This window comes from Procambarus clarkii, chromosome 37, assembly GCF_040958095.1.
Source record: "Procambarus clarkii isolate CNS0578487 chromosome 37, FALCON_Pclarkii_2.0, whole genome shotgun sequence".
Taxonomy (NCBI): Eukaryota; Metazoa; Arthropoda; class Malacostraca; order Decapoda; family Cambaridae; genus Procambarus; species Procambarus clarkii.
In genome coordinates this window covers 12,561,915-12,576,837 of record NC_091186.1, presented here as the reverse complement: position 1 = coordinate 12,576,837, position 14,923 = coordinate 12,561,915, and the positions used below count along the sequence as shown (strand labels likewise).

General features: G+C 37.8%; 1 protein-coding gene across 1 annotated transcript; it reads left to right on the top strand.

The window, feature by feature from the left end:
- Window positions 1–3,701: 3,701 nt before the first annotated feature.
- Nufip (nuclear FMR1 interacting protein 1) lies at window positions 3,702–10,027 on the top strand. The gene is made up of 2 exons (XM_045754481.2): window positions 3,702–4,268; window positions 7,094–10,027. Exon 2 carries the CDS (start codon window positions 7,141–7,143, stop codon window positions 8,839–8,841), a length of 1,701 nt encoding a protein of 566 aa, XP_045610437.2. The 5' UTR covers window positions 3,702–4,268; window positions 7,094–7,140; the 3' UTR covers window positions 8,842–10,027.
- Window positions 10,028–14,923: the final 4,896 nt, after the last annotated feature.

Below are 14,923 nucleotides of genomic sequence, written 5' to 3'. Positions count from 1 at the left end.
ACCTGAATAAACATCTGAATCTGAATCTGAATCTGAATCAAAGAGGGGCAGGAAAGGGAGCAGAGGCAACCCTCACCGGTTCATGAGAGGTGTACATGAGCCCCCTCATCACAAGAAGGAAACACAATGGAGGGGGAATATTGTAAAGTGTTTAATTATTAATAATAATAATTTATTTATAGCATACATTTGTAATATAACATACTATATGTAAATATATAAAGGGCAAGATGACATTTTTCTGTGTACACAGAGAAGGAGCAACTACAAGCTGACAAATACAAAGATATATGGAGCAGTAACCAAGCTCTGGTACACAGTAATTCCATAAAAAAAAGTCACATAACACACACGTTGCACATTTTTCAAAATTCAAATGTTTATTCAGGTAAAGTACATACATACACGGTGTGATACAAACATTGATGGATTTATAGATAAAGCTAGTACATACAATGCCTAAAGCCACTATTACGCAAAGCGTTTTTCGAGCTGGATAACGCTTTGTGGATGACTGTGTTATCAAAGTCATAACACAGTCTTTATGTGTTATGACAGTATCCATGAGCCCCTGGTCTCCTGTCCAGGCGTCAGACTAGAAATAAAAATGAATTTTGGAGAACTGATTTTCAATTACCATCGACAGTAAAAAGAAACATAAGAAATATTGAGAAAATTCGTGTTGGAATTGTTAATCTTACTATCTATCTATCTCTATCTATCTATCTATCTATCTATCTATCTCTCTATCTATCTCTCTATCTCTCTCTCTCTCTCTCTCTCTCTCTCTCTCTCTCTCTCTCTCTCTCTCTCTCTCTCTCTCTCTCTCTCTCTCTCTCTCTCTCTCTCTCTCTCTCTCTCTCTCTCTCTCTCACTCTCTCACTCTCTCACTCACTCACTCACTCAGATCCTGTCCAGCATTCTCTTTAGATCAGTGATTTTTGCAGCCAGGACCTCCTCGATTGCTCGTGGGCCAATGGGGGCACCCAGGAGAGTGATTTGTATCCTAATCTTAATCTCATGTAAATTGAATCCTTCCAAGTAGACTTTCCTTTACCATAGGTGAAGGACGAGTTTGTATTTATTACTGAATAATTCTTAAGTGTGTTACTACTGTCCACCATTGCCATTCTCTTTATCATTTCTTCACCCTCTTGGATCATCTTGATTCTTGTTTTTATTTGTTTCAAGGTTAACTGACATACAATATCAACAGAGTTTTTTCCGTGGCTCTCTTCGCTATCTCATCAACTACCTCATTCAACAGTATTCCCACATGTGAAGGGATCCACATGAATCTTACTTTATACCCAGTTTTTTCTAATTTCTTAACATTCTCTCTACACTCTATCACAATATTCTGATATACTAGGCGTCTGCTATTTAAAGACTCTAACGCTCCTCTGCTGTCAATAAAGAAGCAGGCATTTTTACCACATTTGACTACTTCCTGTAATCCTGCTAATACACCTTGGAGTTCAGCCTGCGTTGAAGAGACATTGTCAGTTAAGCGGCGTCCAATAACAGTATCTACAGTGCCTATGTCAGTGTACTCCCTGATCAAGACTCCACATCCTGCCTTCCCATCCCTAGCTACTGACCCATCACAATATACATGTGATGGGTCAGTTTGTAGAGTGTTTTCTGTAGGCAATTTCCTAATTATACAATCATATGTTGCCCTCAGCTCTCCTATTTCATACATACTTTTTTCTTTTGCAAGTTAGTTAGTTTAGTTCATTTATTATGCACCCCATACCCATCTTGTGGGCGGTAATGGAAAGGGTTACAGAGGCACATAATGGGCTCAGGGACTGAACCCCACAATTCATTTAGCTAAGCAAGTTACAATCTTGATGAGCTAGTTACAAAATTCAATATAAGTCATCACATCAACAATGGGTTCGAGATCGACCTCAAGTACAGGTTCTAAATTAAGCAACTGACGTATGTGGAGAGCTAGTGTCAAAATTTATACGTTTGTCCTGCACACCGCCCCCCATCCAGTGGGCAGCGGTGGATAGGTTACAATCACTTAGTTACTACCTACAGTTAGCAAACTGGGGATATTTGGCTAAAATTTCTGGTAGCAGATCATTTTGAATGAAATATTGACACATCGCTGGAACATTGGTTATAGAATTGTCTCTAAATTCACGTATCTTTTCGCACTCCATCACATAGTGATGGAGGGTGTGCGAATAATTTTGTTGACACAGTTTACATTTGGTCAGGTCTACATCAGCAGATAATGAGAATTCCCAGAGATACTTGTAACCGAGTCTAAGCCGAGCAGTAGTAACATCTAGAAGTCTGCTGATTTTATTGGATGATCCTTTGCAAGGGAGTAATTACTACATCTATATTACAATCCTCCCATGGTGGTGTGAATTTTCTCTTGGGCACAGCAATACACTCTGTAATAACATCATACTAATAACATTAGAACATAAGGTATTCATATATGCTCTTTTCTTCATCATACATTGTTCATTTCTTCCCACCTTTTGAACCGAGAGGATTAATTCATTAGCTCCCCCACCTCTCATTAATCTAATGGCAGAGGCTACATTTATCTCTTCAATTCTATCCCCATTACTCTGCAGATTCAACTCCATCCTCATTATCTTAATCATAGCATTTCTTGGGCATCCTAAGATAATTCTCATGGCTTCATTTTGTACCTTTTCCAACTTGCCCATCCTACCTTTACCAAAACAAGAAATGACAGGTGCAGCATAATCAATAAGAGATCTTACAGTACTCAAGTATGCCCGGTAGCGGGCTGTGGCGAGGCTCCTCTTGATGATGTCGTCGGTCCGTCTAATTACCGCAAGCTACCACAAGCTACACAAGCTTCACAAAGCTTCCTGGCAATATGTTAGTAATGAATAAATATGATATATTTACTCATTATAATGTTGGTGCTGAATGTACAACACGAAAAAACATGATTTAAATCTGAAAAAGTATCTTTTTATAAAGAAATTAGACGAAGAGCTGGTGATGCCAAATCAAGTCGACGATCCAAGCGTCGGTTAGGTTAGGTTAGGTTAGGTTAGGTCAGCCTAACCTATCATGTTTATTCATTACCAACGTATTGCCAGGAAGCTTTGTGAAGCTTGTGGTAGCTTAATTGTGGTAATTAGACGGACTCGATGTCGTTGACTTCTTCATCAACGACTTCTTCATGTCTTGCAATCTTACCTTGTGATTTACAACATACCAGACCATGACGACCATATTGGTCTGCCATCCCAGTTCCGCAGATGGACCAATGTTCGGTGAGGATGGGGGCGGCAAAGCGAAGGGCAACTCCAATGCGGAGAATGAATGAATGAATGAATGAATGAATGAATGAATGAATGAATGAATGAATGAATGAATGAATGAATGAATGAATGAATGAATGAATGAATGAATGAATGAATGAATGAATGAATGAATGAATGAATGAATGAATGAATGAATGAATATATATATATATATATATATATATATATATATATATATATATATATATATATATATATATATATATATATATATATATATATATATATATATATATATATATATATATATATATTATACAAAATTTACATATTGATTCTTTGTAATATTAGCAATATACATACGGGTAAATATTCATGTAAAGTGTATAAATAATTTAGGTGGTGTTTAGGCTGGTAGTGACCACCACAACAACACGTGTGGCGACGCTCAGCTGGTGGTGGCGGCGGTCTGTGGCTCGTGGTGTGGATCCTAAAGTTGCAGTCATCGGGAAGACAAACCCTTCATGCAAACTGCACCTATTATCAAAAAGAAAAGTTGATCCTAACACCTTTGTGGTCACAAGGAGGAGAAAACATTCATGCTAACTACACGTATCATAAAGAAGAAGAAAACTTTAAACTCGACTTTAACAGTTGTTCGTACAGCGGCCTGTGGATCAGTCGTCTCAGTACTGTGGATCTGCTCCCAACACTGGATCACTGCTCTCGGTGTTGTGGATCACTGTGCTTACTAGGAGCAGCTCTCAGTACCGTAGATCACTGTTTTTTCTAGGGGCAGCTCTCAGTATTATGGATCACTATTCTTGGTAGGGGCAGCTTTCAGTACTGTGGATCACTATTCTTACTATAGGGTGCAGCTCTCGGTATTGTGGATCACTGCTCTTACTCTGCTGTCTCACCTGACGATGAGCAAGAGTAAGCGTCAAGGTCGCCACCAGGAAGTAAAAGAGACAGAGTTCTTCGGGAGTCCAGGTGAGTCTGTTCTGTCATATGTGAATATACAGTGGTCTTATAACCTATAATTGGTTGTGATTTTAATTTATTTCCTATGAGTGGTAAGGGGTTCTGTCAAATTGTAGACACAGAGGTTCCATACATCTTGTGTTCTAATTACAATGTTACCAGTAAAATTATATATCCTCAGGTTAGGCTGAATTGGGGCAGGCTAGGTTAGGCTCATGTAGGTTTTAAAATTCATTGGCAAACTGTCTTATGACCATAAATGAAACAGAAACTGACCTTAAAAGTATTTCAAACTGAAATGACCTTAATAGTTAAGGAGATTACTATCAGAAATTTTTTGCAAAATCTAGAAGCATAATTGCAGTTTTCATGAATTTTCAACACTTGTATAGAAAAAGCTGGAACAACAGCATCAAATTAACCATACTGTACAGTACTAGTGATCATATCTTTAAATAGTCAAGAGAAAAGGCTTCCATTTAATCTTTATTTATTATATTTATTTATTTATATATGTAAGAGTTCTTACATTATTGTACAGCCACTAGTATGTGTAGCATTTCGGGCAAGTTCTTAATCCTTTGTTCCCTAGAATATGACCCCCTGCGAAGAATCGTTTTTACAACCAAATACCCATTTTTCTGTTGAGTTAAACAGAGGCTACAGTTAAGGATTTGCACTCAGTAAATACTCCCTGGTCAGGATACTCCCTCCCAGGACAAAGTGCTCGCGGAACTCCAGGCGAGCGTCTTACCACTACGCCAAGGAGACTGCTAAATCTAATCTGCTCTCTAAGAAGCAGGCTCCATTTGAATGGAAATAGATAGATTAATTTTGGTTAAAAATATGTACTTGTGTGGATAAGTTTAAACATTTACTTTACTGAAGAAAACCAATTACACCAACATTGATTAGTGGGCCAGCCAGGGTCCTATGGCCCACACTGGAATATCCATGCAAAAATAAATGAAAGAAAACTGGTACCAGCCTTTTCTTACAAAAGCCCAAGGTGTGGCATGTTAATATGGCAATCCCAGGAGCATCTGTTTTTGGATGAGAATGTGCCGCTGTGGACATGGCCATGCGACTTGTGAATTAATCTTAACCACTGCGATGCACCAAATTTATTGTGCCATTCCCCCTGTGCGCATGAAATCAAGTGTTCCCAAAAAATTATTTTTTTGTTTGTAATATGGTAAATTCCCTTCCGTGAACATTTTGTAAAAATAAAAAAAAATTAAACTTACTTTGACTGTGGGGACATGGACAAGGTGTGCTATGACGTCATCATGGCTGGTCGCCCGTGCGTGGAGCTCCCAGAGGCAGTCACGCAGGCCATTCAAGCACCGCGAGTTACCACAAATATATTTTCAATTATTTGTTCTATGTATTTCCAATGTGGTTTTATTTTTTTTTTTATCGTATATGATGCATATTTGTGTTCTTTACAATGTGTACAGTTTCACACACTATTTACACAGTAACACACTGTATTACACACTCAGTACTTCGGAAGTGAATAATAATCAACGAAGTAGTCCATGGTACACAGCGCAACTTCGCTCTCGTTGCACCAGGTACAGATAGATTTTCGCTTCCTGTTTCTTCATTCTGTGTGCTTGCAAATAAAACACTCATGTTACGCCCTTGGCTTTAGTACTTGTAGGTGGTATGTAGCCAAGCTTGTAAAGCATAAGGTAGTCTTGAAAAGATTATAGGAAAAAATAAATTTGTAAGGTAGTCTTGAAAGGATCGTTTTGTAAGGTCCCTGACTGGAAGAGATTCAATCATTTTCGGAGAGTGTCGGTCAATGTAGAAGAGATTCAGCCATTCTGGAAGAGATTCAGTCGTTTTCGGAGAGAGTCGGTCAATCTAGAAGAGATTCAGCCATTCTGGAAGAGATTCAGCTGTTCTTGAAAATATCTATGAAAAACACCACCATGGAAGCTGCTAACACTTCATCTATGCTACTTGTATCAGATGCATCATCACCTAGTAAATGATTCATCTATGCATCATCTATATAAATTGGAGATGGCATAGGTGGGCAAGGGAGGTGCTCAGAGCTACAACTGGATATGCTCGCTGTATCACTTGCATCCAACCTTTGTGTTAGGTCCTTGTTGTGCCTAACTTTTTCAATATCATGACCCTTATGTTCTTCAAGCGATAAGGTTTGAACTTCACCGACAGAGAGGGATCTTTCAACACCGCGTCGGAGAGGTGTTTTGGTGCCAGAGGCGCATGCGCCACCCATGGTTGCTCACTCGGTACTAAACCAGCCAGCAGCCCTAGGACATTCTGGGAATTTTTTGCAAGATGGCTGCATCTCACTGGAGGTCCCAAGAGTCCATTTTGTACCCAACCTACCGCGAGCGTGTTTCAACCGTGTACGAAAAAATGAAAAATGCTTTTGTTGGTTGGCGCAGTAATTGGCGAACGACATTTGTCGTTTTGTACAGTGCAGTGGTTAAAAGTAACGAGGCTTTCAATATTTACTCCTCAGAAGATTTCGGGTAGAACTGCTAACCATTTTTTTAGCCCAAGTTAATTGCTATGTAAATTAAATGTAAAATTGAAGACTGAAAAATTAATACCAGTACTGTACATAGAATGTTAGTAATAAAAAGAAATATTCATGCTTCTCTAATTATAATAATTTCCTTATACAGTACTTATAATTTTCTGAAATTGGTAAGAATAATCTAGTACAGTTTTGGTATTTGTCCACATAGAACTTTTAAGCATCAGATAAATGAACCTTGTGAAAGCCATGATACTGGCCAAAAATGTAATATTCAGTCAAATAGTGACTTTTAACTCTCTGTTGGCAGATTCTGAGTGAGCAGTTCCAGCCCAGTTCCAGTTCTTATCATATAATATGGAAGGGAACTCCTTTGTAGCTCCTGGCCATCTGCCACTAAAGAAGAAATATTCTGGACCTACAGGACGCCCTCCCCCTAGTCATCAACACCGACATGAGGCATCGTGGATGACACCTGAGATCCGCAAGGAGTTACAGAACCGCAACAGCCTGCAAGAGGTGTTGCAGAGAACTGATAGCCCTGAGGATTGGCAAGCATATCAGACTCAGTGTGAGAAAGTACAAAGTATGATAGACAAATCAAAGTCAAGTCTAGGCTTAGCTCACAGTTACAACTCGGGAGCCAAAAAACCGTGCATTAGCCCTACCCAGAGAAGACCCGCCTTTGCAAATGGGGTGTCGGAACATCAGTATTCTGGTCACTCACAAGGGATGCCTGTGATTGACCCCAGAACAGCTTATTACCAGAACTCTGCAAGTTACAATTCTCAAGGAATGAGCCGACAAGTTCTCTCGTGTGGACCGTGTAACCGTTCATTTTATAGTCAACAAAGACTTGATGAGCACTTAAAGGAGCATGTAGAATGTCCCTTTCCCGAGTGCAGACTTAGTGCTCACATTAAGATCATTGACCAGCACATAAATAATCAGCACATGCTTATAAATTTTGCAAATTTGCAAATAGATGATGATACTTGGATTGCAGAGAGGAAAAAGAGGTTTCCAACTGCCCAGAGAGCAGAGCTGCGAAGGGCTGAACAAATGGAAAAGATTAAGAGAGGAGAAAAGTTAGGGAAGAAAAATAAACTGTTTAACAAAGACAAAGATAAATACAACAAAACTAGAAAAAGGGACATGAATAAAAATAGAAACAATGGTGCAGATAGTCTGAAGGACCTCACAAGAAGTAAAGATAATCAAAAGTTAGAGGCCAAAGGTGAACCCAAGATTTCTGCAAGTCATGAAGTAAATGGTGAGCCCAGAGGCAAATTTAGACAGAAGATGTCACAGAGACGAGAAGGTCCAACTAAGGCATGTATTGTAGTTGATCTTTTTGATTCTGATGATGAGTTTAAGGATGGTATACCTGCTTTCAAGGGAACAAAGAAGTTTTATGAGAGCACAGGAGAAGTTAGTTACTTCGGGATGAAAAGTATGAATGCAGTTGATGTTAAAGAAGAAATATCAAAGGATACTGATATTGGAATTAGTGATGACGATGAGGAGTGGCATACTGAGAGTAAAGAGATAAAGACTTCTGGAGCACTGGTGTTAGGAGGTGCACTGGGATCATTAATGGGTACTTATTCTGATTCTGAAGATGAGAATGTTGAAATGCCATCATCTAGTCAGGATATTGGGAATCTAGATACAGTTCCTCCAAAGAGCACTGCAAATGAATCTAAAGAAGAAAACAAAGATGAGATGAAAACTGAGAATAATAAGCAGGACAACCATGCTGCCACAAGCCATAAAGGCAGGCGGCGACAGAGGCATCACAAGGGGGCTAAAGCACCTAGGGCACAGAAACGACCCTTGGCCACTAAAGGGCCTGCAGTGTCGAAGCCGTTCCCAAAAAGGCGGAAAACACTGCTTGAGAAACTCTTACAACCAGATATAATACATGAAAGGAATATCATCCTTCAGTGTGTTCGGTTCATTGTACAAAATAATTTCTTTGACGTAAACACAAACAAAGATAAATGTGTAGAGGTGCCAAATAATTCCAGTTGTCAGGAAAAGGAGGCCAGTACTTAGCCATGTATCGAGGTCCCTCCAAGGTTAGCTACTGACCTTCCCCAGGATGTAACTCCTCAACAGTTGCCTAACTCCTGGGTACCTATTTACTGCTAGGTGAACAGAGGCATAAGGTGAAAGGAATCATACCCAACCATTTCTGTCCTCTCTGGGGATCATATCAAGAATTCCTGATTGTGAGTTAAGGATGAACTTAACTGTACTAAAGGAAATCAGAATTAAGTGCAGGAAAAAATAGTATGAGAAACAATTAAACTAATGGAATTGGAGGAAACTGGTCAAGTGAGAGTGTGTGTGTGTAAAGAAAGATGAAATAGCGATAAAAGAGGAAATTGGAAAATGCCAGGGAATAAAATAACAATGATGAAATGGGTATAAGGGAAGACGCTGTGATGTTGATATAAATGGTACAATGAACATTTATTATGAAGAATATAACACTTAAGCTCCATAGTAAGATATTCAGATGATATTATTGGGAATATTGATAGTCACTAAAAAAATGAATGAGAATGAGAAAAATTACAAAATTGAAATGTGCAAAAATACCCCAAGTCCAAGCGATAGCAATATGGAAACGAACTCATGTGGCTTGCAAAGCAAAGACAATATTATTGTGCAAAATTAGATGAACAGAACAGTGCTCTCAAGCATCATAAGATTTAAATTAAAGATAATTGTAAAAAATTTCTGGGTATTGTCAGTGTAAACTTAAGAGCTGTGCATGTGTATTTGATGCAAGCATTTGTGCGTATGAAGTGTTTCAGATATTGTGCTCCTTTAGTAGCAGTTACATGATGTGAGAGTTCAAGAAGTATTGATAGCATTCATGTATGATTAATAGGAGCTCCAGGTATTCCAAATATTTTACACACACATGGTAGTGTTTGAGCTTGTAAGATCTACTTGCAAGTGTCTTAAATTACCTACTTAAATTTTTTGTACAGTATTTAAAATGTTTGTTAGTAGTGTAAATATGACAAAAATACTAATATTAAACTTTGATCCAGCATACTACTGCATCAAACATTTGTTTAATATGTTTAATGTGTTAAAATTTGCATCTCCCTTTAAATACATTATTGTAATTTTAGAGTAATTGATGGCTGTTAACATGTAATGATGGTTTATTAAAAATAAAATATTTCTGCAGATTGTTCATTAATAAATTATGTATAATGATAAAGTATTTTCTATTGACAATGAAAACAAATATCCCTTATCTTAAATAATATAATAATCATACTACCTGCATCAAACAAGTAGGTTAAACTAGTAATTGGTAAATAATGCAAATTAGACAAACCAGAAATTGGTAAACAATTAAGATCACACAAACAAGAAATTGTTAACAATACAAATCAACCAAAATGATGAACTGCAGATCAAATAAAAAAATTCTAAACAGTGAAGATCAGACAAATTCTAAACCATACAGATCATAAATTGGTAAACAATACAGATCAGGCAAGAAATTGGTAAACTGCAAATCGGACAACAACTGGTAAATTATGCAGATCAGACAGACAAGAAAGTAGTAAGACTGTGAATCAGATGAGCAAGAAATTGGTAAACAATGTAGATCAGGTAAACAAGAGAGGTAAATAATGCAGATCAGACAAAAATGGGTAAACAATGCAGATTGGGCAAACAAAAAAGGAGTATACCAAGTAGAACAGGTAAATAAGTAGGTGGTGAAAGGTAGTAGTCTGACAACACAGGCACAACAAGCTTGTACAGTACTAGATATTAAATGACCTGTATTTTATTTAAAAATATATTTATGAAATACTGTTGGTCTTATACAATATTATGATTACAAAATGAGGGAAGATTTGGTCTGATACTTTGATGAGACTTTACAACCACAAAATGTATTACCATGAGCACTTTAAGTACTGTTAACAGATACAGTGGCTTACGAATGCCCCTCTTTACAAATTTTTCGGCTTACGAGCCCAATTTCTTTGTAAAATTTGAATCGGGTTATGAGCTTTGCTTCGAGTTACATAGTTTGTTGATAAACGTATGGGCGACTGAGCGCGTGGTTCCTGGTGGCAAGGTCGCCCGCGCTTCAGTTTACCAGTGCCTCCCGTCTAGTGTCAATCATGCTTGAATTTTTTGTAAAGAATTACATTGTTTTTCTGCTTTTTTAGGTTTTGAACATAAAAGTAATTATTATATATCATGCCATGGGTCCTAAGAAAGTCAGTGTTAAGGTTCAACCTAAGAAAACACATGTGAGGATGACCATAGAGGAAAAACAAGAGACCATTCATAAACATGAAATAGTACACGGGTTGCTGAACTAGCTAGGCGGTACAACAAATCTTCAGGGGAGGAGACGGTAGAGGATGTCCCTTCCTCATTAGGAAATGTGTGCAGTATGGGAAGAACTGCAAAGTTTTGCTGAAAAGAGTCACCCAGATATAGCTTTAGCAGGCTGTTGTATTGACCTTATTAATGACAATGTGATGTCTCATTACAGACAAGTGTTAAAATGTAGGGAAAAACAAATGTCTTTAGACAGATTCTTAGTAAGACAAGCAAGCAGTGAGCCACAAACAGTTCCTAGTGGTATGCCTGCAAAACTTAGGGGAGAGAGTACCCCCAGAGAAGTCTGTTATTGTTATAGATTCAGCTACTGGAAACAAAAAGTTCCAAGTAGCACGGGCTAGGCTATGGTGAGACCTGGCACAGGAGCGGGGCTGTAACTGGCCAGAGAAGTCATCAGTGCCTGATTTTATAATGGAAGGGGACTCCCCTTCCAAACACTAACACCTCTCTTCCTTTCCCCCTCCTCACCGTCTTCCATATGCCAACAAGAGCCATCAATAAAGGTAAGCTATAACTTGTACGTACCTGTACTATAGTACTAAATATTTGTGTGTATTAGGAATGAAATGTATTTTGAATTTAATATTTTTGGGAGTGTGGAACGAATTAATTCAATTTACATTATTTCTTATGGGATAATTCGTTTCGGGTTGCGAATTTTCTGGTTATGAACCATCTCTGGAAATGGATTAAATTCGTAAACGATATGATCACTGTACTCTCAGACACTGGTTTTCTTGCACTATATTACTGATTTATCCGTACAGTTGTAACGTATACCGTACTCACTTCTCCCTTCAGAGCAGGAGAGATTGCTGAAACAGGGAATACAGAGAATATATACGGCACTCATAAACACGATAAAGCACCTAAATTATTTGCATCGTCTCAAATATCTCAAAATGTATTCTTTAGAGAAGAGATGAGAGTGGCACCAAATTATATATACTGTACATGGAAGATACTAGAAGGCCAAGTCCCAAATTTGCACAGTAAAATAACAACATACTGGAGTGAAAGATAAGGAAGGAAATGCATAATAGAGCCAGTGAAGAATAGGGGTGCTACTACCAGGGGATGCCATAGGCACAATCAGAGAACACGATATGAACATCAGAGGTCCACAGTTGTTCAAGATCCTTCCAGCAAGTATAAGAAATATTACCGGAACAAAAGTGGAAATCTTCAAGAAAAAGCTAGACAGTTTTTTTGCAAGAAATGCCAGACCGATTGGGCTGTAGTGCATATGTGGGCCTGCGGGCTGCTCCAAGCAACAGCCTGTTGGAACCTTTCATATGTCTAGCCTGGTCCCAGGCTGGGCTTGGAGAGTAGAACTTTCAGAACTCCATCCAGGTACAATGAAACCTCGATTCAACAAACCTTGATTCAGCGAACCTCCGGTTGGAACACATTTTCTAGTCTGGATTTACTCACCCGATTCCACTAACTCTTGTTTGGTTTAGCAATGGATGTGTGGATTTTTTTTTAGGATGTTGGGACAGAGTTCCCAGACTGGTGAAAAACTTGCCCGTTATGACATAGGTTAAAAATTAAAGATTTCCTTAATTAATGAAATCGGCCCCTAGAGCATGGGCAATATTAGAGTGCAGTGTCCCCTCCGTTTACAAATTTAATCCATTCCCAGAGGTGGTTCGTAACCCAAAAATTTGTAACCCGAACAAATTTCCCCATAAGAAATAATTGAACTAGAGAAATGTCACAAGTGGAGTACCACAGGTTTCAGTTCTTGCACCGATAATGTTCAATGTCTACATAAACGATCTACCAGATGGAATGCAGAATTATATGAACATGTTTGCTGATGATGCTAAAATAATAGGGAAGATAAGAACTTAAATGATTGTCATGCCCTTTAAGAAGACCTGGACAAAATAAGTATATGGAGCACTACTTGGCAAATAGAATTTAATGCGAATAAATGCCGTTATGGAATGTGGAATAGGAGAACATAGACTCTACACAATCTATAAATTATGTGAGAAATCTTTAAAGAATTCTGATAAAGAGAGAGATCTTGGGGTGGTTCTAGATAGAAAACTATCACCTGAGGACCACATTAAAAAGATTGTGCGAGGATCCTATGCTATACATTCTAACTTCAGAATTGCTTTTAAATACTGTACATGGATGGAGAAATACTTAAGAAATTGTTCACGACTTTTGTTAGACCAAAGCTGGAATATGCAGCGGTTGTATGGTGTCCATATCTTAAGAAGCACATAAACAAACTGGAAAACGTGCAAAAATATGCCACGAAGTGGCTCCCAGAACTGAAGGATAAGAGCTATGAGGAGAGGTTAGAGGCATTAAAAATGCAAAACTAGAAGACAGAAGAAAAAGAGGCGATATGATCACTACGTACAAAATAGTAACAGGAATCGATAAAATTGGTAGGGAAGAATTCCTGAGACTTGGAACTTCAAGAACAAGAGGTCATAGATTTCAACTAACTAAACAAAGCTGCCGGAGAAATATAAGAAAATTCATTTTTGTAAACAGAGTGGTAGACGGTTGGAACAAGTTAGGTGAGAAGGTGGTGGAGGCCAAAAGTGCAAATACTGTAATTTCAAAGCGTTATATAACAGAGAGCGCTGGGAAGATGGGACACGACTAGTGTAGCTCTCATCCTGTAACTACACTTCGGTAATTACACATGGTTCATTACAGAGAGTAATCAAACTAACATGACTGCATCAATGAGAAAATCCCTAGGAGTAGTGATGATTCCCAAGCTTCCCTTTTGCTTTATAGAGCAAAAAATTATAATCTGGCCGTGGCTGCCTGTAGTCGGAGGATAGATCTCTGAGGTGTTGTGTGTTGGAATACCTGAGTTAAGTTCTTCGAGCTACTGATGGCTCACCAGTAAAGGGCTTTTCATTACATAAACACATATATTATGATGATGAAGATGATAATAATAATAATAATAATAATAATAATAATAATAAAATCTGTAGGAGCCTACATAGGGTTTGGACCTATGCAGTTGGTGTTCCCACGCACACGTTCTAAATGATTAGACCACAACATGGTACCATGTCTTGGTCAAGTCGTTTAGCGTATGTGCATAGGTTCGAACTCCTCATCACAGATTCTATGGATTTTCTTGTTGATGCAGTCACTGTAGTGCGATTACTCTGTACAATATAATAATAATAACAACAATAGTAATAGTAATAATAATTTTTATTTAAGCAAAAGTAAATGAATACATACATAGGATATAAGAAGATTGTGTGAATCATTGGTAGAGTGGATACAATGCCTAATGCAACTAATATGCAGAGCGTTTTTGGCATAAAATGGAAAATTAACTAAAATACTTAGTTGAAGTCTTTTTAAATGAAAATAAAAACAACAATGAATTGAGGTACAGTAGAACAATACAAAATTACAATTATTACATAATGAATGGAACAGCAAAAATATCAACAGAGCATTTAAATTTTACAGCATAAATAGAAGGAATATAGTTCTTTATTAATTTTTACATGGCAGATAACAGCAGTAGTACAGGTTCATTAATTAAAAGTTCAGTAACAGCAAACATAAGTCAACATTTAAGAAGAAATGTAGGTTACATAAGTTTATCAGGTAGTTCTTAGTTTCTTTTTTAAGCTGGTTGAGAGATGGACAGTCTTTGATGTGATTAGGAGGCCATTCAGCATTTTGGAACCCTTGATTTCCAGAGCAAATTATGCTTATACTTGATCTTATAATATTC